The 25,582-nt window shown below is 43.2% G+C and overlaps 1 protein-coding gene across 1 annotated transcript in view; it reads left to right on the top strand.

Moving 5' to 3' along the window:
- The window catches only part of AATF (apoptosis antagonizing transcription factor), a 55,596-nt gene that overhangs the window by 14,526 nt on the left and 15,488 nt on the right, over positions 1 to 25,582 (top strand). The window contains exons 5-11 of the mRNA XM_056341630.1: positions 6,284 to 6,398; positions 6,730 to 6,934; positions 7,708 to 7,872; positions 8,643 to 8,726; positions 19,558 to 19,625; positions 21,640 to 21,720; positions 25,053 to 25,124. Coding sequence (XP_056197605.1) covers positions 6,284 to 6,398; positions 6,730 to 6,934; positions 7,708 to 7,872; positions 8,643 to 8,726; positions 19,558 to 19,625; positions 21,640 to 21,720; positions 25,053 to 25,124 — 790 coding nt within the window. The remainder of the gene's footprint in view (positions 1 to 6,283; positions 6,399 to 6,729; positions 6,935 to 7,707; positions 7,873 to 8,642; positions 8,727 to 19,557; positions 19,626 to 21,639; positions 21,721 to 25,052; positions 25,125 to 25,582) is intronic.

The raw sequence follows: 25,582 nt of genomic DNA, 5'->3' as shown, positions 1-25,582 counted from the left end.
CAGACTTCAGAATTATGATACACTGGAGCTCTGGCGTAATTCTTTGTTGAAGAAGTTAGAGGCCTAAAATGTTAAGGCTTATTGTTATTCTGAGTTGATAATCTCTGCCTTGCTTTAATAATTTTTCCTCATGCCTGGATAGCCTGCGAGTTGCACAATAATCACTCACACAGCTTTGTAATCAATGCCCAAAGTAATAGGATTCCGCTGGCCAACGGCAATTAATAAATTTGTGTCTTTTTTAAAACACTAGCAAGTCGGGCCTGAAATACGACTGACTGGCTTTCCTCATTTGCATATTTATTGCAGTGGAAAAATTCTTGCCGAATGATTGATGTTGAGCCTGCCTCTTGAATTCCAAACAGCACATTATTATGAAATGAAAAATGCCGGCCATACAGTTGATTAAAGTTGAAGACAGTGGAATCGGTGTTTTTTAAGATTGTGGGAGAATTAAAGGCATATTTTAATAGATGTTGACAAGAAGTGAACTAACAAAAGCAAAGCAAAGGATTTGCTTGAAAAGATTTAATCAAACGTGTTTCGTGGGGGATTAATTGCTGGGGATGACTAGTGCAAGTGGCTGGCTTGTGGATTTGAATGAGAAGTATTGTTCTCAGGCCAGCATATTGAGTGCCATTTTGACCTGTAGTTTAACTCCTGTCCCACAGTCGTTTGAAAGGAGTGAAAATTTCCCCTCTTCATCTGAATGTTGGGATAAACGCATGTACCAGATAAAGATACTCTTCATTATGTACGGCTATTAAAATAAAAGAGGCTTGATTCCTCTCCTTCTATTTATTTGCATAGTGTGACCGGTGGGCCGGGCACTGTGCCTGTTCCGTGCAGGGACACGGTGACTCTCCATGGTGGCAGGGGAAACTCTCCCAGTGCTGGGCAGCTCAGCTTTTGCTCTGTGTGTCATGGTTCAGACACCAGCATTGTTCCAGCTTTTCTGTGTAAGCACTTCATGCAGCCTGTGGAGGTACATGGAAGATTAAAAGCTTGCATGCCGATGATATTCCTGGGATGCCAGATCCTCAGATTTAATTGAGGGGAAACGGTAGTTAATTTCCAGCTTCGGCGTGGGCTCTGAATTGCAGCCGTGTCCTGTGCGTGTGGTGTTCCATGCTAGTACATCATGGTAACGATGCTCTGTTTGTGTTCGCATACAGTGTGGACTCAGTAGCAGGCAGGCACTGTTCTGTAGGGGAGCACCTGCCCCATTAAGCTGTGGAAGGTGCCACAAACATAAAACAATGGTGTGAAAATCCTGGGAGTTTTCACCCCACTTTTTAGGATTCTGTCCCTAACCATTTTACTCCGGATCTGCTGGATGGATGCAGCAGGGTCAGGCGGGGAGGAGTTTGCCTGGTGGAGCAGTTTTGGGAATCCCACTGGTTGGCTCTCTGTGAATACCTTTGAAAGCCTGGCCTTGAGGCACTGGCTTTTTTCCATCGACTTAAAGTGTCTCTGCGTGAGGCCGCTCCCTGCTGCTCCGCACCAGCTGCCGCTCTCCGCAGCTGCCTGGGAAGATGAAATGAGACCCCATTTTTAGAGGTCATGAAAAAGAGCGCAGATATTTTTCTGCGCAGGAAGCTGCCTTGCTGTAGAAATGCTGAACTTACAGCAATAGGTGAGCACAGAAGCCATCGTGCCTGCAAGTCCCCAGCGCGGCAGCTCTTAGGTTTCAGTGGCAGCGGGAGGCACAGCTGCCCTTTGCGTGCAGAGAGGGCTGGAGAGGGAGCGCCTGGTGGGGTTGGTGCGCTGCACCCTGGAGCTACCCCACACCGAGGGGGATGCCAGCAGCACAGCCGGTTTGTCCGTAACCACTGGCATTGACAAAATTGATTTTTGTGGTTTGAGAGCAGTAGGACAGATTTCATCTCTGGTGGGTCTCCTGACACTTTGATACATGGCAGTGCTATCCCTGAATGGAGCTAAATACTCCAGGGCTACTTTCTGACTGGGTGAAGGGATGTATAAAATGAGAACATATGAGAGAGTATTAACAGAAAGGCACACTTTGATTTACTGATACTGGCTCCCAGCTTTCTTGGTGGATTGATATGCTGTCTGCTGGATCTGGAACAACTTTTTCACTCCTGTACACAAAATGAAGGGGCTCCCATGGACTCTTAAAAGTGACTCTTACAAGTTAGCATCTCACTACAGACACTCTGAGTCCTATTTAAGCTGGAAGTTATATTCAAACCACGTTTCTGTGTTCTTGGAGCAGCTGCAGATAGATGCCACTCAGCATCCTTTTTTCTTTCCCAAATGGCAGCTTTAGAAAAGGTTTGGTGGAAGGAGGGGTTGCTTGTTGTCCTGGGTGTAGCTGGCTTCTCCTACGCACAGAGTATGACTTCTTGTTCTGGGGATTTCAGTTGCTTGTACTGAAATGTCATAAAGGGATCCAGCTTCTTTTGCTTTTAAGGCAGTGCTGAGCCACCTGTCCTCAAAAAACACAGGTGGGACGTGCAGATGTAACTCCTGGAAAAGGAGTTACTTGCTGGTAATTTCTTGCTGGTAATGTATTGGCCCAATGTTAAACATGTCAGTTATGACACTGATGTCCATATCAGGTGGAATATTTACCCTGTCACATTGCAGTGCAGGTTACAAGAGAGATGCAGCAAAGCTGCTGGCAGAGAGGAGGAGAGAAACGATGGGAGAGGCACAGAGGGGTTAACTGGGGTGGTCAGCTATGCCTGTGAAGTCAAGTGTGTGGGGGGGTTACTTACTGCAATTTATGGTAGTTCAGCTGCTTTGGCAGTGCTGTGCCTGCAGTCACTGAGTGCTGCTGGGTGCACTGGGCTGGGAAGGGGCAGCTGGGGATGTCTAAGCTGCAGTTGCTGGCTGAACACAACAGAGCAACTCCCAGAAGTGGTGCTGACGGCAGTTAGTGCATGTAGTTCTGGGCATAAGCTGTTGGCATCAGGATCTTCCTGATGGTGAATGAGTGATGGGAGGGCAGTCGCAGAGCTTGAACAGCATTGCCTCAGCCTTGGCCAGTTTGTGATGCTTGTGAAAACCCTAGTGTCAATACTTTCTTGGTCCCGAAAGCTTTAGAAACTGAAAATCAGGGACTGCCTAGGGCTTCGCACAGCTGATGGCGGTGGGAGGCCCCTGCTACATGGTCAGGGCTGGCATTGCCTGTGCTCTTAGGAGGTATCGCTGGCTTTGTTCTGTGAACAGAGCGGGGAAGGGAGCAGGAGGTACAAACCTGATGGTTATCACATGTGAAAGCTGCTAGTTGGTTGCCTTAATGTACTAGCGTGCTTGAAAGCTCCATGTTTGTGGCTCTTTTCTGTTTAATTGTCTGTTTCAGACAAGGAGCAGCGTTAAAAAAAAATTTGCTGGAGCGGGTAGGAGAGCAGGAGGGTTAGCATCCGGCTTTCTTTCAAAATGACACAGTTTGCATCTATGAAATGGTTTTGTTTTATGCTGCCTTCATTCACTGATAGATTCAGTCTTCTCCCCGAAGCAGACAGTGTAAAGGCAGATGAGGGCATTAGAGGGAAGAGAAGGTGAAGAGAGAGAGGAGACTGGGAAGAAAACAGTCCCTTCTGGAATTAAACATGAAATGGATAGGGCAGGGCTGGATGGGAAGAGGGCAGAGGAGGGTGACACTTGGCTTCTGAAGTTGAGTTTACAGCGCACTTAAGCAGCCAACAGTAACAATGAGAATGCCATCCAATAATGCTATTAAATACACAGGAACTGAAAACACGGAAATTACCCAGCTGTAAGAGGCTCATGATGAAGCCACTATCTGGAATAATTAGCCCTCCCACCTGGTTAGACGCCACAGTCATTGTCTTGCCTGCCCTCTCCATCCCCTTCACTCCAAATAAAATTGCTCCCCATCCCCACTTCTGTTGGGGTCCATATCTCATAGCCTGGGGGAGCTTGAGCCTGTCTTTATTCCTTGCCTGCTTGCCGTGGCCCTGATATACCCCAGAAGAGCTGGAGTGCTACTCCAGTTGTAATTGACAGGATCAAAGCCGCCTGGGGTGCATTAGCACTGCTGCTGGAGGGTAGGCAGCGGGTAGAAAATAAACAGTTTCAGAAGCTCTGGGGACATTTAGCTGTGTTACAGGCAGTGGGAAAGATTTTGCTGTTGTAAGCTGTGCACTCAGGCTAGGGTGGGGGCACGTTCCTTTTGCAAGTGACACTTTAGCTGCAGACACATACAACAAATGCATTTTTAAGGGCTTTTGTCTGTTTGTCTCTTGGAATTGTTTTGATGTTAACACACGACTGTTTTACAAGTACAGCAAACCTAATCCGTTAATAGGTTTATATAGAAGAGTTGTCAGAACATATCTATAATGAACTGCGGGCTGGGGGAGGAGGGGTCCAACAGCTGACGCGCAACAAAAATTTTAAAACATCTTCTCCTTGACATTCCTGTTACTGAGGTCAGGCCGTAATTTATCTGAAGATGGTGACAACTGAGCAATATCACAGTGGTAACATGCGGGAGATTGAGACCTCTGAGCTCTGGGCTGATTTCTGCTTGCACTGTCTTTGGCTGATGAAGATTTGCTGTTCACCCCACCCATGATCTCAGTGTCCTCCATTAAAAAAAACAAATGAAGAAAAAAAATCAGGTGGTGAAAAGTCCTCTCCATTCTTTTATGCTAACTACAAAGAAAGAAACAGGTTTGGGAGTTAAGCAGAGCAGCCCCACAGACTTCATGTCAGTGGAGGAACTGGCCGCAGAGGTACCAGGGGAAGCTCTGGGGAACATCGCAGCACCACAGTGCTCCTCCTGCCCTCGGAACAAATCCAGGTGCTCTGTCAGCGCAAGGTACAGCTGCCCTGTGAGGACGCTCGCTCTGGGTGGGTGGGAGGGAAGCCAAGCTGGCCTGAATGTGTCCTGCAAAGAAAACAGATCCTTAAGTGGTGTGCTACATTTATCCAAGCAGCGCATTTCTTCTTTCTGCGGTGCCTCTTTGTAAAAGCAGAAGGCATTACGCCAGTGTCAGGTAAATATAAATTAACCTGTGTAAAGTTCAGTTTAGGTTTTTGGGTAGAAGCACACTAAGCATTTTACCTGTGAGAGCTGACCCTGTGATTGATGCGTAGCAATGTACAAAGGGAGACTTTGTGTAGGCCTAGACAAACACTTGTTTTATATCAGAGCGTTCTGCGGGGAGGCTTGTTGGTTGCCACAAAAGAAGTATTTTTAAAGAACAGATGCTGCAACAGTGTGCAGTTAACCCCTCCCACAGTCAGCTGCAACTGTGTGTCCTTGGAGAACATAGGATCATTGGAACAGAGATTGTTTTCTCTGCATCTGCACAGATACCGGAAAATGGTCAGCTGTGAAAGCCTTTGGATGCACAGCATCAGATATACATTCAGGATTTGTATCTGCAAATACCCTGGAAAGCAACTCCTCATGCCTGTAAAACTAACCTTCACGTACTGATCGTTTTGTACACCTCTCTACCCCAATTTTTTCTTCACTTTCTCTCTTTCTAAGGATCTCTGGGCCTGCAGTTCTGCTTTTCTGATCAGAATCTTCTCATTAAACTTGCCAGGTCATTGTTTAAGTTTCCTCCATAGATCAGATCTTGCTACATTTGATTTTATTTACAATCTAATTTCTTATACCTCCTGTGTGGTAAGCACAGTGGTGTAGAAACCAGCGGTAGTCACAGCCCTGCAGGAGTTTGTTTTTTCTTCTTGCCTTCCCTCTTTCCGCTCCCTATAACATGCACATTGTGTACAAGACAGAAAAGTCAGAGGTCGAGTTTAGACTGGCTGTAGGTATATACATTTTCCCTTGTGTTGCTCTGTATTATTGAGCTGAGGCTGGCCTCTGCTGTAGAACTTAACACAGGAGAGAAATGAGTGAGTCGGCAAAAAAGGTTGTTGTCATATGTGTGTCATTAGATGTTTCTGCACATAGCGCTTCTTCAGTATGTCAATCCTGTAGGCTTTGCAGTCTGAATGTTTGTTGACGAAACATTAGATCGGTGTACTCCCCATGTGCAGCCAGGCAGATGTTTAGAAGGCAGTCCTGCCTCCTCTCCTCCCTTTTTAGGCAAGAAGTGTTCTTTCCCAGCGTTGTGGTTTGACATTAACAGCTATAAATCAGCTTGAAGATAAAAACACATTTCTAACTGATCAGAGAAAAACAGTTAATGGGACATGCAGAAGCTGAGGCAGAAATTCAGATTCAAGAAGAGAAACTAAGCACTACAAAGCTAAGTCTTCATCAGAAGCAAGGATCAGTGGGAAATTGTCACGTGTGTCTCTTGTTCTGCAGGTTGTAAAGCCATAGAGGGGTTGCTGAAAGTATTAGTGGAACTTCAGGATGAGCTGCTTTATCAATACCCAGGCACGAGGCATCTGGTAGATGGAAAGCAATCAAAACCTGAGAGGTAAATACAAAATAAGACACAAAATAAGATGTTTCTGAAGCTGAATCTGAGACTGAAGAAGCCTCCAACTCTCCCACAAACAGGACAATGTGCAGCCTCTCTGCTGTTCTGCTGGTCAGTTGCTGCTGTATCTGCACAAATGACCATCTGAATTCGTTCTGCCAGTGTGGGAAGTCTGTTTTGTAGTCTTTCTGATAACAGAGAAGGGGCTAAACCATGGGTCTAAATATCCCTGTGGTGTGGAAAAAAGCATGGGTGGTAGTGGAGGGGCTGTAAAGACATACTGCCTTAGAGTGGTGTAGGGTGTTTAGTCTGCATGTTTTTGTTCTAGTGATGATGAAATCCCTAGCAGTAGTGATGAAGAGCAAGTGGAGAAGACCCAGGAGAAGAGGAGCAGTCTCCCAAAACGAAAGCTAAAGTTCGAGGACTACCCGGAATTCATAGCCAAGCGGTATGCGGACTTAAGGACATACCGGAACAACGTCTTGCAGAAGTGGGATGACAAGACAAAGCTGGCATCTGGAAAAGTGGGAAAGGCAAGTCTTTGTGTGTGTGTGCTGACATGCTTATTGTTTAGCAGAGGTGTGTGGAACAAGTTGATTTGAAAGTTTCCTATTGTGGCAGTTCCGAGTTAAGCTGAGAGTTACAGCAGTAAGAAATACACAGTTACGCACTTTTCCCCAACTTAAAGTTGGGGAAAACTTAACGGTTGGAAAGGAGCTGAGCCCTCAAATTTCAAAGGCATAAGCCTGCTATCTTTTGTTTTGAGCAGATGGGCAGGGAAAAATTTTCAGAGACAAATGGTTTCCAAGTTTTGGGAAAAACTCTTGGATAGTATTGATGTTCTCCCAGCCAGACATCTCATCATAGCCAGTCTCCAGCACCAAGTAAGCCCTATGAAAATGCCACTATTGCTGATCAACAAGCTGTTTGTGTTTTATAACAGAACTAGGGGCTTCTGTGGCTCTCCTCCTCCATGAAGTGTACGCTTTAATACAATGGGTAATCATTTCACCCGAAGATCCAGGGTCTCCTAACATCTGTGAGTTAGTATTAATCATTGAGAAGTTAATCTGAACCAGAACAGCAAAGGCATTTTATTAAGCCAAGGATCAGGTTGCCTCAGGTTGGGAAGGGAGCAAGAGGGAGAAACAAATAAAAAATCCTAGCAGAAATCCCTGCAACGAAGCCCATACCCCCTCCTCTTGGAATGCTGTCTGCTTATCCACTGACATGGAAAGATAGAGGAACATTGCTGCCTCGAGGAAAAGCTTTCTGCATTATCTGACACTAGTTAATGTTGTTGCAGGGTTTCAGTGCCTTTGAGCGTTCAATCTTGACTCAGATTGATCATATTATGATGGACAAAGAGAGATTACTACGGCGGACACAGACCAAGCGATCAGTGTATACAGTGCTGGGAAAGAAGGAACAGGAATCTCATCCGGTCCCTGAACCTGTGCCTGAAAATTCGGTAAGGGTATTTTGTTTATATAACTCACTCTGTAGCAGCAGTGAAACTCTCTGCAAAACAGTTAGCTTGAGTCTTTAGCAGGTAATATTCTTGTTTGTGAGAGATTTATGAAGGAGATGTCTGAGTGTTGATTCCTGTAATGTAATGGCTAAGAAAAAGATGTAGACATTCTAATTCCAGTTTTATGGTGTTTGTGTTATTTCCTGTGCCAGTTCTTGACAGGGGAAAACAAGGTTTGGTCTGTGATTGTGCCCCTCTTGTGCTGTAGGAAGTGATGCTCACTAAATCCGCTTTTTGAGGTAGCGGCAACAAAACTTTGTTTTTACTCTGGAGTTTAGAAATTTTAACCCAGAAGGTCACTTCTAAAATCATACTGCATGTAACCTACAGAATATGTTAGTAGGAAGTCTGTTACTAATTTAGTATTTAAGAATGAAGAAATACTCAATTCTGAGAGATCATTTAGAATCACTGCACTTGCAGGATGTGTTTTTGCCATTACGTTAAAAATATCTGTAGTATTTTGCCAGAAAGTCTTTGCACAGTCCTATTTATTTCCCAGTAAAGGTATCATAAATCTATTTTGGCATTGGCAGCATTTCTGCCTTGCCTTTAAATGTATTCCTGATCCTTAAAAGCTTGTTATGTTGGGAGTTTTTCTCCATTCCTTCATATCTTCAAATGTGTTTACAAGCTGCTGCACATGGTGTCATCAGCTAGAGACAGAAATACGCACATACGAGCTTTTGGTGTTTCCTTTGTGCTTCTAGGAAGTCCTCCCTCAGTCAGATTCCAACAGGCACCTGAAGGACATAGATGAGGAGATATTTGATGATGATGACTTTTATCACCAGGTAGGTGATGGTAAACCTGTGTTGGAATTATGGCTCCAGTCGGTTTTTAATACTTACGGAGCTAATGCGGTTGGTTCTGTGCTCTAAATTTCTCTTACCAGTGAAACTCGGTTACCTGTTCTAACATCCCAGGTCTCTATAGATGCCTCAGAGGACTTTGCTTACAACTTTTGATATAGGCCTATGTGAGCTTAAACTCGTGTTGTGGATGTAAATTTTACTGCTGTTACTGGTACTGCTGTACTTGAGTGAGTCCGGGCTCTAGGTTAAGGGCTGTGCCTGTTGTTCTTGCTGGTGAACATTGCTACACAAGAGAAAAATTATTGAATTCTCTAAAGGTGACTGTTCTCTGTGGGCAGAGTCCCATTATGAAAACCGATTCTAGTAGATTCTCAAAAGCACCTGAGTTACTCTCATCTCAGCCTCCATCATCTCATCTACCTACTGAATGAAAAAGCTGCAGGGCTTCTCTAGCACTTTTCTTGGAGTTGTGCCAGCCTGGATTTAAGCCAGTTATTCTTTTTATTTGCAAAATTCTTAGAAACAAGGAATCTGCACTCAGTGCATGGAGGCTGCAGCTTAGGGAAGCCTTGTGTTTGTAATTTATTTAATAAATGACAGTGACAGCTTTATGAAATACTTAAATTGGCATATATTGAGGAGTATGATTCACTGTAAGTCCTTCCCCAGCACACAAAACCCTAGTTTTGCTTTGATGATCCACATAGAGCTTTAACTTTAGGACTAAACAAATATCGTTATAGCATTAGAAAAGCAGAAATTTCTGATCTGAATAGTTACTGGGGTGGCTAGTAAAGTGCTGGGGCAGTGGAAGAGAGGTGTTGCCATGTGACTACTCTGATAACTGGTCCAACCAGAAGCATTAGAATACTTTGAAAATTTGGGGTTTCCTCTGCAGAGCCAGGACTAAAGGTGAATAAAAAGATACTTGAAATTTGTAATTCTTATCTGTGTTTTATGGATAGGAAATACATAAAACCTTACCACTGCTGGGTTTTTTCCTCTACAAGGAGGTTTTCAACATGTTTCCAGCCCTACTGTTGTAGATGTCCAGGAGAATTTTTGCAGTAGACCTCACCTAGTGCAGAATTAGGGCAACTTGAATATTTAATGTTAGCGAGGGATCTACTCAAGGCAGTGTACCCCAGAAGCCAGGATAGTATTCCAAGCTAGCTCCTCTCCAGGCTGTGTCTTTGTTGTAAGAGCATCTCTGCTAGTATTGCTGTGAATTGAGCAGCATCCCTTGGGCAGGTGAAGGTGCCAGATTCATCTGTGTAGGCTTTAAAATGATGATCAGCGAGTGTCTGTTGCCAGCAGTGGTGGAAGAGACCAAATCTGTAAGGCAGTGAAGTAACACTGAGGTGGAACACGGGGGCCAAATGAACCCTAAGAACACAGAAGAAATTAAGTTAGTGTAACAGAATTGTGAAGTGGTCAAGGAGAAACAGCTGTGATTGACAGTCTGTGGACCTGTGCAGAGTACGTGCTTATTGGCCATGAAATGTTAAATTTTTAAAAGAAAAATAGCAATAGATGAATGGCCCGTCTTTCCTTCTAATAACTTTAACTTCGATAAATCGTGATTTCAGAAATATGACTAGTCACAGCTTAGCTTTTCCCCTCACTGGTTAATTGGGGTGCTGGGGTTAATCTAAATTAAAACTTAAACTAATAGAGGTCATTGAGGGAAGAGAATCACCTGAGTAAAACAAATGGGTCTGCCAGGCACAACTGTATCTTGGCCATTTCCCAAGAGGGAAGTGGCAGCAAATTGGAGTTGTTTCAGCATTCAGTAGAGGTGAAGGATGGGTGACACCGGTTTAATGTACAGCACCTCCGGAAACATTCCAGATTGCATTCCTTGCTGTACCAACTGCTGCCTCCTGCGCACAGTGAATAGGAGCAGGACCAGCCAACAACATCTGGCAGCACAGCAAGGAATGGGTGCAACTTTCGAAACCCCATAGACTCTAAATATGGTGCTTAGCCTGGTGGAGGCTTTAATCACTTACCACTCTTTGGCAGCGGGCTACGACAGCTTATCCTAGCCTCGTACATCACACACAGACATCTGCTGAGCCGCGAGGCAGCTACACATTCATTTTCCTTTCTTGCCTTTTTTTTTTTTTTTTTTTTTTTTTATATCCATCCCTCCTTCCCTCCCTCCTTCCCTTCCACCCTTCTCCTCTCCTCCTGTCTCCAATATGCTTCTTGGGAGAGATGATCTGTAAAGATTACTGCTTCATTGTGTGCAAGTAATTGTGGGGATGCCAGCCCCTTGCCAGACACAGCGCAGCACCTGTTCTGCTGACCTGGTTAATGTCTTCTGTTGAGTGGGATTTGGCAGAGATTGGAGCTGAAGCCAATTCAGTGATAAGGCTAAAGAAAATGGCTGTATGTTTTCTGTCACCTCCCAATTAAATTGGTTTCATAAAGTGCTTTCCTGTATTTGTCAGGGTGGTAAGCTGAAGCTGAACGTTGCATTCAGAAAGGCTAGAGTGCATTACAATAGAGCACTGACAATACGGTGAATGTGTGTTCTTTCAGATGGGTCATAACTGTGCAGTGCTTTTGTGTGCGTGTATGATTGCGTGTGTGGATGTACATATATAAAGAAAATGTGGAAAGGGAACTGGTTCTTCAGTAGTAATCAGCAGCAACGTCCCTGGTTGTTGGAGCTGAGGTTGCTCAGGAACTCTGACCTCTGTTCTGTGCATAATACTTACTGCAAAGTGCATGTGTACGTTTTGATGGGTGCTTTTTTCTTTGTATTTAAATTTAGATCCAGACTTTTTTTAGTATCGCTTTCATTTTTCTCAATAACATTTTAAAATGTTTAGTTTATTAAACCACCAGCAGTAATCAAAATAAAGGTGAACATTCAGATAAGGGAGGACATTGGAAACCAACTTCTTGTATATTTCAGTATGAAATTAAGCAAGTAAAAAGGAACAAGATCTGATGAATATGCACAAGTTACTGATAAAAGAATAAGTAGATATGCTATTTTGTTATAGATTATAATATCTATGGAAAACTCTTCCATTAATCTGTTTTTCCTGTGGAAAAACAATTTTCTTGTCCAGGTCTTGGTATTCAATGGAATTCACCTTGTGTGGCTGGTGGAGTTTTACAGTGATTCAGTATTTAACTCTGCTCAGTCTGTTCATCCCACTTTGCCTTTTCTCGTATTCTTCACTTGTTTTATAAGCAGTTATAATTTTTATTGTGGCCTGTGTTGAATGGTAATGTAAAGTTGAGCTGAATAATGCAAGTGAAATATTTTTATGTGGGTTGCACTGGGTGGGAATAGTTAAATTGTTTCAGAAAGATCCTCATTACTGACAGCAGCAAGAGGCTAGACCTCATTTCCTTTTCTTTTAGACTCTCCTTCATACGTGGTTTTAAGGGAAGAAAAAGGCTTTTTATTTTTAGAAGTCATATTTACGTAGAATTCATTACAGCTGATGTTGCAGCATTAAGACTTAAAATTCCAGCCTGCTACCAGAGAGCTGCTGGTCTGACATGCTACAGTGGAGATTTTATTATTAGGTTGAAATACTCCTCTAGTAAAAGAGAGAGTGGAAATTGGTTTATTTCCAACAGGAATTAGGTTAGCGTTCATATGCTAAGCGTTCCACTGGTAGCAGCTCTTCCCAGAACAAATGTTCATCATTGATGGCAGCAGGTATGCCTAAGGAGAATTAGGAATATACATAATCCCTTTTTTCCTCCATGCTCCTGCTCCTGCTCCCTCCTCCCCAATTTTGGTTATGTGGTGTGTGATTGCATTTTATAACAACCCGCAATCATCAGTCTTGTCTGGGATCACCACAACTTCAGAAGCTGAGCAGAGCCAAAGTGGATGGGGAACATCCAACGGAATGCTAAGGACTTCAGGGAGAGCTGGCAGCAGTTTGCCAGGCAGGACCGCCCGTAGGCTGAACAGGATTGTCATCCCTCAGCCGCTGCGTTGTGTTGAACTGGTGCTGTCTGGGATCTACTCCCAAGGTGAGTGCGCTTGAATAGCAAGGAAGAGGCTTGCTACCTTCTTTATCTATACCCTCATTACTTAGGAAAGAGGCTGATTTTGTAGAAGATGTTGCTTAATTGTAGGACTTGTAACTTTATTGTTGTCCCCTGTGGACTGGCATTGTATGTGCCTGCCCTCTCTTGTGACAGATACCGTTTTTACAAGCGAGTGAGGAATCTCACAAACTTCCTTTTTCCTAGCTTAGTGCTCAGAATGCCTGCTTTAATCAGAGTAGCCGCAAAATAAACTTGCAAGTCTGAATCTCTTGTTAAGATAGTTCTAGCTCTGATTGTTTCTCCTCTGAGTCGTACTTGTGTCTAAATCGCACTGTGTGGCTTTTTAGAAAACTTTACTTGGTAGGGTCAATTTCTCCTCATGTCCCAGGCAAGAGTCACCTAAAGCAGTTTCCTGGGCACTGCTATGGTTTTTCTCTGCCAGGTATTTGATAATGCCATAAACAAGTAATTACTAATCCAGTGAACTATTAAAAGTCGATAATGGTGAAGAATAGAGAGAAGCCTGGCTTTCTGACAAGCTGGTTTACCTTAATTAAACTAGTGAGTGATTAATATGGACAGCTGATCTTGTGGCTTTAATTAGATGCATTTAGAGTTTTGTGTGAATAAGAGATGTCTCGAACCATCCCACAGGTTAATGGCAATACAATACTCTTATCACAGGCATGTATCTTTCAAATGGCTGGGTAGATGGTTAATAACACGTTTTAAAGCTTGATTTGAAACTTCTTTTAATGGGTTATTAGAAAATACGCAAGTCAATGCCTGTTTTATACAAAACTGAATTTTCATAAAATGTTTTTTAAAAGGAGACTGTCCAGTGATTTCATCTTGCAGTTTAGGTTTTTACATTATAAGTAGATTGCAGAAAACGAAATTTTTAAAAAGTGTTTCAGGGGATTTAAAAATAATATTTGAGCTGCAGTCTTAAGTTTTCTCTGGTGTTGCTAGAAATCCAAATGGTGTTATGCTGCTGCTGTGTGGGAGCTTGAAAGAGGAAGAGGAATGGTTTGTTTCTGCGTTGGGGCAGAATGCAGTGTAAAATGTATGCTGAGCGAGTCCTGGACTAGAAACAACCTTTTCATAATTTACGCTGTTTTAAATAATTGTATCGTATATAAATATGAAAAAGATGGGAAAATTCATGTGATTTATCATGTCTCTCCAAAGGCTAAAGGAGAAAAAGATTAAATTAGAAAGTATTGAAATTGCATGGATGAAATGCAGCTTTGTCAACTTTCTGTTCAGGAGTGACTTTGCATTTTCACCAGGGAAGAGGAAAAGCATTTGGGGTTTGTAGTCTTCTTTACTTGGACTGTTGTTGTACTTCGCTTCTCTCTCCTTGTTTCCTACAGTGATTTTGTTAAAAAATAACCGCTTTTTAACCTATTAAAAGATAACACATTTTTTCAATGTGACATGTCATGTTGCGGCTCTGTGAGCCAGGGTGAAGGGAATTTGCCTGGGCTTTTGAAAGGATTCTGTGTTAAAAGATAGTGGAGCGCCGTTAGCAGACATTTGTACCACAGTAGTTTGTTTACTATCTCTAGTAACAAACACACATGTAGCTAGAAAAGTCTATATAAGCAATTTGCAAATATTTTAGAGTTCCTCACTAATAAAGTGAGTATTTTTTTAGCCAAGGAGTGACAGAGTGTTCTAGTAAAGGTTAGCAGCTGCTGGTAAACCTGAAGTCGGAGTTTCTCCTGTTTTTCTCATTGTTTCAGAATCCACAGATTATCCAACTTGTTTCTGTTGCTTTCAGTGAATGACTAAGGTGGCAGAAGCAGTACGAAGTTCTGCTTTTCCATTGTTCTGCACAGTTGTTCTAAAATGAACATTGGTAGACCCTTGTTTGGTATTACTGTTGGTGCAGGGAGCCCTGTACAACTGCTTTGACTTCCCCATACAGCAGCCAGCACGATGGCCGGGCTGAGACTGCGTCTCACCTCCGCATACCTGACTCGGTGAATTCAAAGGCAGCAGTGCCACTTGCAAGAGAGAGTAGGTGGCTTTGATGCTGTGTAGCAGAAATGACCCGTGCCTTTACTGGCTTTTCTGAAGATTTTAATAACATCGGAAAAGTGTTGCTTTTGTTCCGATTGTATTTCTAAGCTTTGTAAACTCAACTGTTTCCTGTGATACACTATAGATCAACTTTTGCGAGGTATTAATTTGAATTGATCTGTGAGGTCTAAGAAGAGCAAGCCTTTTGTCATGAGGCTTATTTCGCTTATACTTAGCTCTTTGTCTCAACTGGAAATTCTTAGGGGTCTGCAAATCAGAAAGGTCAGCAACTGTAGTATTAGAAACACTGATAGATAGTGCATGAAAATGAGACCTAACCTCTAAAATGAAAATTGACCTCTAAAATGAGAAATGAATCTCTATTACCCTTGAACAACACCCTGATGACATTTCTAAATCCCTCTGATTTTGTACAGTGCACTTTGTGTGCATCTCTTTAACTAGCGTCAAGAGGGAGTCCTTTTAAGGTGAATTCTTTAGAAAGCACACACCATTGACTCCAGTGTGAATTTTAACAATGGCTCTGGTGTCAGCAAAGGCAGGTGAATACTAACCGATTTTGAAGCTCCTGCCTTCAGACATGTTCTGCGGGAACACTGCCGTACTCTTTGCTAGTGGTTGCAGATTTTAGGCTTGCTCACATGCTCAGGACACAGGAGGCAGAGTCAGTTCCTGCCTGCTCCCGGCCCTCCGCAAACAAGGCTTGTGGGCCTTGGCAAACCACGCGACCTCTGTGTGCGCTTCTTTACTTGTGTGGTTGGTAGCTCCTGGTTTTGACCAGGGACTCTGATTGGGTTGGTTTTAATAGCAAAGCTTTTCTGAGTTCATAAAGATGTGTGCACGGGAGCACTCTTGGCGAGCATCGCCACTGCCTTCCAAAGGCGGGTGATACAGACGTTATCTCCTGCTTTCTGCTGCCCGTTGTCCGCTTTGCACGTCCTTTGTCCTGCTGGTTCCAGCTTTTGGTAAGAGCAGCTTGGAGTCGGTAGTTGAGCTGCAGACTGCTGGACGTGGTTGCACTTCGTTGCAGGTAGGCAGTTGTGTTTGCTTACATGGGAGACTGAGCTTAGGTTTTTGAAGTTCAGGGAAGATGTGAAGAGGTGAAGGAGGGAAAGCAAAAAAGGATACGTTTCAAATCAAAGCCTTTTGATGCTGAAATTGCCTAACTCAAACTCTTGTCTTCACACATCAGGGCTTAATGCTGATAGTGATTTACTTACACTTCCTAGTTAATAATTAGACATTGGGAGACACCATATATCACTCCTAATGGAATATATGGGGTCTGATGAGAGTTTTCTGTTTTGACTAATAAATTTTAAACAGAATCGCCAAGCTTAATGAAATATTGCAGCTTCGGAAGTGTTTAAAGTCTTGTGCTGTGAAAACACTGTTGCTTTATTCAGTAAATGAATTTATCATTCATTCTGTATCGTGAGCCCTAGCTGGCTCTGGAGCATGGGCTGAATGCAAGACTCTGAACTAGAAAGCGGAAAAACTAATCAAATCCTTAAAGACCAAAGGCAGCGAGGCAGGTCTAGACTGACTTTTTCAGTTGTAGCCTCTGGCTACATCCACTTTTATTTTAGTAACCATTGTTAGCATGATTTATAACTTCAGCTTTAAGATGTACACTATTTAGATGTTGTAAGAAGCTTTGCAGCCTTTTTTCCCCTCTATTTCCTAATTTCCCTCTTGTTCCTGCTTTTTTTCCACTTCCCCCTATTTCTGTCTCCCTCTCCTCTCCCCAGCAGCATCCCCAGTCCTCCGGTTGATGTGGCACTGAAAGAACATTTCACTGTCAGCCCCAAGGTCAACAAAACCGTCTCTGCCTCAACTAATGGCTGATCGGCTGGTGGCCTAGTTAGTGCCAAGGAGATGGCTGTGGGTAGGGTTTAGTCTCCTACTGCTGCACAAAGCTTTTCCCTGCTAATTTTGCTCACAGAGGAGAGGATATGCCCCCCAGCAAATAATGGGATCCCTGCTGTTGCCCTGCTAAGCAGCACGCAGTTCAACCCCTCGCCCTTCACAGCCATTGCAGGAAACGCTGCCTTGCCAAAAGGAGAGTGATCCTGTCCAACAAGATCCTGCCCACTCCCTAGGTGCAACACTGGGAATCTGCCCCAGAAACGCATCTTGTTCTAACCAGCGTGGACGTAGTTGTAAGATCTTGGCAGCGCTCCTTAGTTTACCAGTCTTTGGATTTGGTAGGCTACCAGGAAGAGCAAGTCCTGCTGAAAATGTCTTGCTGCTTAGTGTTCTGAGAGCATGGGACATCTGTGCATTGCTGTCTCCTCATGCCTTAGCCTCTGCCATTACTACTCAGCAGTTTTTTGCTGCGCATTGTGCCAAGGAGGCAAGATAAGAGGCGACAGTAAACACACCTTATTGCCAGTACAGGAAGAAACCACTAAAACCTTGCTGCACCATTTCTCGCTGCTGTTAAAACCCTCCCTCCCACCTTGCTTTTGACAGAATATTGACTAGAAACCAAGATCCCATTTCTGCTTAGCCTTAAGGGCAGCTGTTTACAGAGTGGTGGTGTTACATAGGTTTACTGTGTCGTATGTCTGTGTAACACTGGATTTGGATCTTGTATTTAGCTGCCAGAAGTGACTGTGATGAAGTAGGAGAGATAAACTGATAGATTGTGTGCCAGAAAGATGTTGGGAATCAATCAGATAAACAGGGCAGAGAAGTAGCTTGCTGTTTTCTAGTGATAATAAACCAGTGGCCTCTCTTCCTGGAATTTCTAAATGTAATTGCTGCAGTAATAATCTCAAAAAATAAGCAAATAGAAAAAAAAGTCACAATGGGTTTTTAATTATGCTTGAATCACTCTTTTTGTGTGTGTGTGTGTTACGATGTATGCCTTGGAGGAGAGGAAAGATGTGGACAGGTATAAATATTTTCTCTGTTGCTTCAGCATCTCTTATTTGAAAATAAAAAAGGCTCATAAAAAGATACCTATCTACCTTTATGGCATTTTTCTTTTGTGGGGTGCACGCCTTTCCCCTCCCTCACTCCGGTAGTGTACTTCAGTGATCAGAAACCATGGGGCTCAGTGAGTTTCTCACATAGCACTGTGCCCGGGACAATTCTGTCATCAGCTGTGCTTCGTGGGGCAGCGTCCGTGCCCAGGAAGCCTCTGAGGGCCCGCTGCTCTGAGCACAGGGGCAGACTGGAGCCAAGCTGTGCTCAGAAATGCCATCGTCTCACTTGAGTTGGTATTTCCCTCCACGCCCCCGGCTGCGAGGGGGATGTGGAGCTTCTTTCTTGTCCTCTTGCCTCCACTGTACGTGCTGTCTTGGGCCAGGTGAAGACCATGGCTGCTCTCCAAGCCCTGCTTTCCATGACCATTACTGTACCTCAACTGACCATTACAGTCTAGTCCCTGCCTAAGCAAAAGTGTAGGGTGGAGGAGAAGCATCTTTCATCCTTTCTTCTCTGGCTTCTTTGTGGGATTGCCTGGACTCTCTGGCTTCCAGGTGGGTCTGTTTTGGGTGCTTTCTGAGCCGAGACAGTAACTTCACTCGTCAGTGAAATGTCAGCATCTAAAAAGCAGCCTGTGTCCCTCTGTTTTGGAGGGGTTATTTCTGTTCTTTGTGTTAATATGTTGGCTAATACCCAAGGCACAGCACGTACAATTTACAGTGAGTGGTGATAAACATATAGCACCAGTCAAGTAGCCAAGAAGGCTGTTCACAATATTCTTTGGCTGCAGGAAACAAAAAGGACAAAACCCAGCCCTCAGGACATGAAAAGAAATAGAAAAGCCTACTTGAGCATTCCTGCTCTAGCTATAAAAATTGTTTTGCTGTGCTGTTCCTCGGAGCGAGCGTTACTGCCCAGCAATGCTTGACTTCTGTCTGGTGAAATGTTTCAGTTTCCACCTGCCCTCCCTGCACGAAGTGTGGGGTGAGACCTGGGGGGCTGAGGTCTTACTGCAGATCTGCCTGTGCAGCATCTCTTGCCCATGGGAGCAGTGCACACAGCAGCCTGTGAACGTTCAGGCCTTTTTTATCTTTCCAGAGCCCAAGGTACAGTACCAGCCTCTGAAACATGAGCTGAAGCTCAGCTGCTCACATCCCCCCAAGCCTGTCACTTCTTTGCCCGCTGTGGGATTGTACACTTTGCTCTGGGCTCCTGGGACCAGCAGCTGCCGAGCGCTTGGCCCCTCTGACAGTCCCAGAGGAGGCTTTGCAGCGCTCTTACACTTAAGGCCGTTTGTATGCTTTGCCCGTGTGGAGCTTCTTGTGCCACGGTGCTGCTAAACTGTGCCCCTCTGGCTCTGCATAACCTTTTAGATTCTCATCAGATGAATGACATGATGTGACGTGTCACCTAAACAAACCATGATGGGTTGAAGGGAAGACTATACTACTACTAGTTCCATCTGAAATTATATACAGAAACTCTTTGTGGTGGCCTTCAGTGTTATGGTCCAGTCACATATTCTATGGGGACCTTTTTGGAAGAGGGGCATGATCTACTTAAACTTTTAGCATAGCTGTCAGCTTTTTCCCTTGGAAAACTCTTTCGTGCAGAGGGAATGTTAAAAAGCCTTTGTTCTTGGCTTGGGGTTTTCTAGGAAGTTTCAAGAAATTGAGGCATACATGTTCCCTTGGGAGCTTGGCAGCTGATTTCTTAACTATTCTGGGAAACCTGTGAGCCTGTTTGCATTAACCTGTCTTTACTGTACTTCTAAATGGGATTGCTGTCTTTCTTCTAGCTCCTTCGAGAACTTATAGAACGTAAAACCACTTCGTTGGACCCCAATGACCAGGTAGCAATGGGCAGGTAAGTAGGAAGCTGCCTGTAACATCACTGACTTCGCCCCAGCACTGCATTCCGGTTCAGAGGTGCAAAACTACTTGAGGGCTTCCAGTCCAGCTCATTGTAGAGGGCAAATTTTTAAATGACTCTGGAGAAAGCATCTGGTGTAAGAAATTGCATAACAAATGATTAAAACAGTATGAGATGAGCCAAGAAAGTCGTTCGCTGTAACGTATTGCTTGGTTATGGATCACAAGTGTGACTGGGAGTTTGCCAGCCTTTAGCCGAGCCCTGGTTTGCCGACGAACCCCTGAAGATGCTTTCCAGTTGTCAAAGGCTTGTTCCAGACTTGGAATATTTCTGAGTCAGTGGTCCATGCAGCACATAGGGAATCCACAGAGGGGTGTCTTAACCCTAGTGAGGGTCTGTTAGGTCACTAGACAAGTGTCTGCCTGCTGCTGAAATTTGGCCTTTTCTCATTGTGAGCTCTGATTTGTCATTGTTTCAGGGGATCAAACCTTCTGTTGTGAGGTCAGTTAAAGCAATTCTTGCGTATGCTTTCTCCCTGCTGTAAGAAAAGCTGCTATACAATTGAGGCAATATCAGAGAATATTTTCTGCATGCAGAAGTAAAATATAATTCCATGTAGGGAAGCTCTTATTTCTCTGTTTAATTCTCTAGTTAGAAAATAAAGAATCTTCCAAATACCACGTAATGAACAGTGTACATTTAAATAGCCATGGGCTATAATTTAGAAAAGTGTAAAAGCAGAGGAAGGCTGAAAATGTTAAAGTAGGGGCTCTCCACTGAAAAAGTGCTATGGGGGTGTCTGTATGGGGAGGGGAAGAAAATGCATTAGGAAATTTTGTGATGGTGAAATAACTTTTATCCTTGTAAAATATTACCCAAATTTTAGTGCAATGTGTCAAATTTATTTTGTGTATGTCTGGAATATTATGGAAAGCTATTCACTATAATTTAACATGATATAGACAAAATTACATTTAAGTGGTGATTACATTGTACATTTATCTGACTTAACAATAAAATAGATTACAGTAATTAAGATTATATTAAGATTGCAGTAATTGGATTTTGCTAGATTTTTTTCCCTGATGTCGAGTTTTCTTTGTATAAATCAGGTAAGATGACGCTCATTTTTGTAAAAAAAATATTTATAACTAGTAGAAGTTTTTCCCCGCTGAAAACTTCTTTGACTTGATGAAGTTCTGTTTGAGAAGTTGAGTCTTCCCTTCTAAATACATTTGGGCATCAGACAGCACTTTCTGAAATTGCTTATTGCTTTTCTTTCTTTTGTAGCCTTGTGTAGTAATAGTTGGAGCATTATATAGGACTGCTTGCTAGATTTGCCAGGTTTGATAGTCAGAGATGGTGGGGGAAAATGCTTGCTTGTAATCTTCAATATAATTTGCAAAACTGAAGGAAGAAATAAATTCATGGTGTCTGTTGCATCACAGTAATTCTGTTCTTGAAGTTAGCATAACCTGTCTCACTTAAAGAATCAGTTTAGTCTGTGGCAGACCATCTATTCTGTTATGGGCTTTCAATATGCAAAACAGAAGTCATTCTAGTAATCAAGGCTGAAACAAAAAAGCAGTACCTGTAAAGGCATTTTTTACAGGTTTTAGCATTCATATTTTGCAAAGATTTTCTTTTTAATTGTAAAGATTCTTAAAAAAAAAAAAAAAATCAAGGATGAATAAAAAATGGAGCCAAGCCTTGTGGCCTCCATGGATTTCCCTGCGAGTAGAATGTTCTCAGTGAACCACAATGTCTCATCTGGATCAGCAGGTCTGGTCTGTGTCCCATCGTGGCTGCAGTCAGTGCCATGTCTGTGGAGTGAAGCAGTACCACGGGCGCTTGAAGTTTCGTACTTGTTCTCCTGAGGTTCTGATCTTCTTCGCTTGTGTCAATGCAATGGTTGCAAGGGCTGGGAAGTGCCTCAGACCCCAGTGTAGCTAATGCTCATTTCCCAGTGGCTCTAAAGGTTGTGTAACTGTCGTTTTGCATTCCTCAGGCAATGGCTGGCCATCCAGAAGTTACGAAGCAAAATAAAGAAGAAAGTGGACAGAAAAGCCAGTAAAGGAAGGAGAATCCGGTGGGTGAAAGCTTCTGCAAGCAAAGAGAAGTTCTTGATTTTACCAAAGGAAGTCTGGCTGCACTGGTTGGCTCTGGGGTGCAGTGGTAGGCTTATTCAGGCCTTTTAGAGCAAGGATGCTCTGGGGCATCCACTGGAGAACCTTAATGTTCTTTGAGCATAGTATAAGGGCTTGGTTGGATGCAGCCTGTGAGTGCTGCCCAGATCTGTCTTGGCAAGAGTGTTCATTGGTCTCAGAAAACACTGGCAAGAGGTGTTGAAGTGTCACTAAGTGATCTGGGGCCGTAATTTCCAGTGAAAGCCAATAAACACCTGTTGTGCAATATATATTTAGCTGATTAAAATGTGGGAAGAGCTCTAGGTGAAGATGTGCAGAAATGCCTCGGTGAGGTAGATGTCTCTTTCCCTACTGACTGTCAATTGGAATTCGATGTCTAATCTCTCTATTTTTGTAAGTCACATCGCAGCTTTCTTTAGCTTCAAAGCATTTCACATCCTGACCACTGATTTGGGTTGAGCTCTCCTGTTGTGTGTTCAGTGTAAGAATCTTTCACGTGGTAGGGTGGAAAGGGAAACAGTCTGGAGAGAACAAGGTGTTGGTTTTTTTCCCTTTGCAAAGCAGATATATTAGTCTCCCTGAGTTTAGCATGACTGCATGATTTGTAGTGGAGGAGGTGTTTGTGGCAGGGAGGCATGCTGAAAAGCTTCCTGAAAAATCCGCAACATTAACCATCCTTTTGTGAGTAAACTATAAATCGTGAGTTTAGATGGCATCTGATAGAAAGTCAGTGGAGTCAGTCTGGGTCAGGCCTGGCATAGCAATTTTTAAGATAGATGTCATAAGATAATTTATTGAAAGAGGGAAGAGCTACTTTGTTGGCCTGAAAAGCCTATAATTATTGACTATCAATATTCTTCTCTGTCAGCATCACACATAATTGGATATATTCATGATTCAGTCAAAACTACTGACAACATCACACAACTGAGTCAGACTCGTAAACCTCCAGGAATAATGGGGAAGTCTCTCATTGTGTGCAATCTGTGCGCTTCAGCATTCCTGAGAGATCAGCTATCTCACCAAGTCAATTGCCTCTTAGATCTTAGGTGCCTTTTTTTTCTTCTTTAAATAAAAGTTGCAGTGACCCTGCAGGGAAGATATCAATAAAAAAGTGTCATTGTCTGTGTTTAGGATTAGCATGTAGTTAAGCTCCACCATCTTTTCAGAAGAGTCCCAGTAGAGCCCAAATGGGTGTTTTTAAAGAGATGGTTCTTCCACTGAGAGAAGCAGTGTCACCCCAAGCAGATCACTTATCCTCTGTTCTTTTTTTCCTTTTCTAAAACTGGGGCAGCAGTGCTTAGCTCGGTTTTCATGAAGGACTCTGAGATCCTGGAGAGCAAAGTATTTAATACTGTTTCCTCTGTCTCCGTAATTCTTCCTTTTTAGCAGTCCTTTAGCAAACCTTCAATATTATAGCATGTTTGGATGAAATGTGCTAGTTTATTGTAGGGTGTGGGGATCTTCCAGTGCTTTCAAAAGCAGTCGATTTTCCACTTGACATGAGTACTTGTCCCCTTCATAGACAGGGAAATTTGAGCACTGAGAGGGGAAGTGAGCTCATCCAAAAACTCCACAGTCGAGCTTAAGAAACCTGGTGCCTAGAACTCTGCTATCCCTCACTAAGACATGCCTTTTCTTGAGGTAGAATCTTCCTTTAAAAAGAAGGTACTTTTAAAAGAGGGTAGAATTTTCTTGAGGAGGAGTGATGTGTCTACACCTCTTTTTCATGTCAGTGATTTCTGGTCCTGTGCTGCTGCAATGTGGGATGTCTTTCTGTGAATGAAAATAACTGGTTTATATCTGCTAGACTGGGATTTTTAAAGTCCTGATTTTAAAAATGTGACAGTAATATTAGTTTTGGACAAACAACTCGTGTCAGAGAATTTATCTGAATTGCTTAGTCCTTTTGCCGCTACACAGACTGTGCCTGTAGAAGCTCTTTGATCTGTATGAATCCATCAGTTGGTAATGTCTCATAAGTGAACTGTTTTGTAGTGCAGCCTGTTGTTGACCTGTTTGTTGCAGTACTAGCCCCACACAGCTACGGCTCTTCCCCGGCTCGCTCGTCGCAGCGTTAGACCAGGGCAGTTGCTTCCATTACGAGTGACAAAGACTTGATTGTGCAGAGAAGCCCTCGTGTAAGGTTGAGCGTGTGCTGTGCCTGAAGAACCACTCTGAAATAGTGTCGTGAGCTAAAAATCCCCTTGAGGGAATGTTCCTGCATAAGCAAACAAAAGGGAGTGCAGAGGTGACAGAGTGGAAAGGTGATTCTGGGCAAATGCTTGTGAATCCTTTTGCCTGCTATTTGTCAAGCTCTAAAAATAGCAGCAGCTTGGATGAAACATTTCAGAGCTGGGTAGGCAGCGTGGTAGTGTACACCAAAAGCCATTGGTTTGGAATCCCCTGCTCTTAGACACTAGGGTTTAAAGCCACCTTTTCATTCTGAGTTTTTCAGTACTCTCTTAAATTTTATGTCAGGTCCTTGGATATAAGTCATGAAATCTATTGCAAGTTCCTAGCCCAGGGTGGGAAGCGGGAGGGGATCCCATATCTGGAGGTGCAGAACAGCTTGTAGAAATATTCTGGTGGATCAGAAGCTCAGACAGATGCAGCACTGTATCACCTTGGATACGCCCCATGTCTTCTTTGCACCCGCCTTTTTTCTGTCTCCTTTGCTGTTTTTATGTGCTCCATTTGTAAGTTATTCAGGGTAAGACTTTCCAACTACAGTACAGCTAGCAGAGTGGGATTTTTATATCCTTTAGGGCCCTAGACACCACAGAGCAAGGAGAAACTGATAGCAGATGGATGCTTGAGAAGGTTTGATGCTCTGACGCTTCTGCTGCCTGCAGTGGGCTCTTTGGGCACAAATTCCAGAAGGTGATTAAGATGCCAGCTGAATGGAAGGCTGAAAACAAGTTCTTGTTTCTCTGTCTGTGAGTTTTCAGGGTTGTCTCTCTGGGAGTCTTGATTATGTACTCGCACACATTTAATGGGTGCTGTATGTCCACATTCTAACTGTGATAAAAAAGGATTTTCTTGCTGTTCAGTTCATTGCATCATCTGATTATTGTCCATGTTACAAGAAAGGAGGAGGAGGAGGGAAGTGGGGGGGAAAAGCCAGCTACAACTAGTGACTCATTAGGTACTGGTCACCAGGAAAAACGGTGCTTTGCATTTCAGGGGCTGCTGTGTTTCTATTCAAGCAGCAGCGTTTCCTTTTCATTAATAGTTACTAATGTGCTGCCTGCTTATTTCCTGCACTATTCAGGTATCATGTCCATAGCAAGCTGGTGAGCTTCATGGCACCTATTGACCACTGTACAATGAATGATGATGCCAGGTGAGTAATAGATTAATTATGTTTCTCAAATGGCTTCATGACAGCATGATATTGACCTGTTCTTCAGTCTGTCGCCCCCTCCATTTCTTTTTATCAGTTAACCATTTGTCACTGGCATCATAGCCTGGGTGTCTTGGTCACATCTGTCCAGGCAGTCTGGCTGAGCTTTCACTCTGTAATTACTGTGACACCAAACAAGAAATTTTCATAAATCTCAGTACCTGCATTTTGATTCCTGCTTAAAATGCCTCCAATTTTGAAATCTAGTTTTGTGGAATTATTTTGGAAATAGACAACTAAGTTATCTGGTGTCTTCAGTATAATCAAAACGTAGAAAGACTTTGTCTTTTAACAGAAGTGGCAACTGATTTAAATTATGTTTAGTATGCATTTTCTTAGATCGCTTAATAACTGGAATAGTTCAGTGAAGATTCACTTAAGACCTAAATGCTTGTATT

The sequence above is a fragment of the Falco biarmicus genome, chromosome 1 (assembly GCF_023638135.1).
Source record: "Falco biarmicus isolate bFalBia1 chromosome 1, bFalBia1.pri, whole genome shotgun sequence".
Taxonomy (NCBI): domain Eukaryota; kingdom Metazoa; phylum Chordata; class Aves; order Falconiformes; family Falconidae; genus Falco; species Falco biarmicus.
This window is presented reverse-complemented; position numbering and strand designations above follow the sequence as displayed.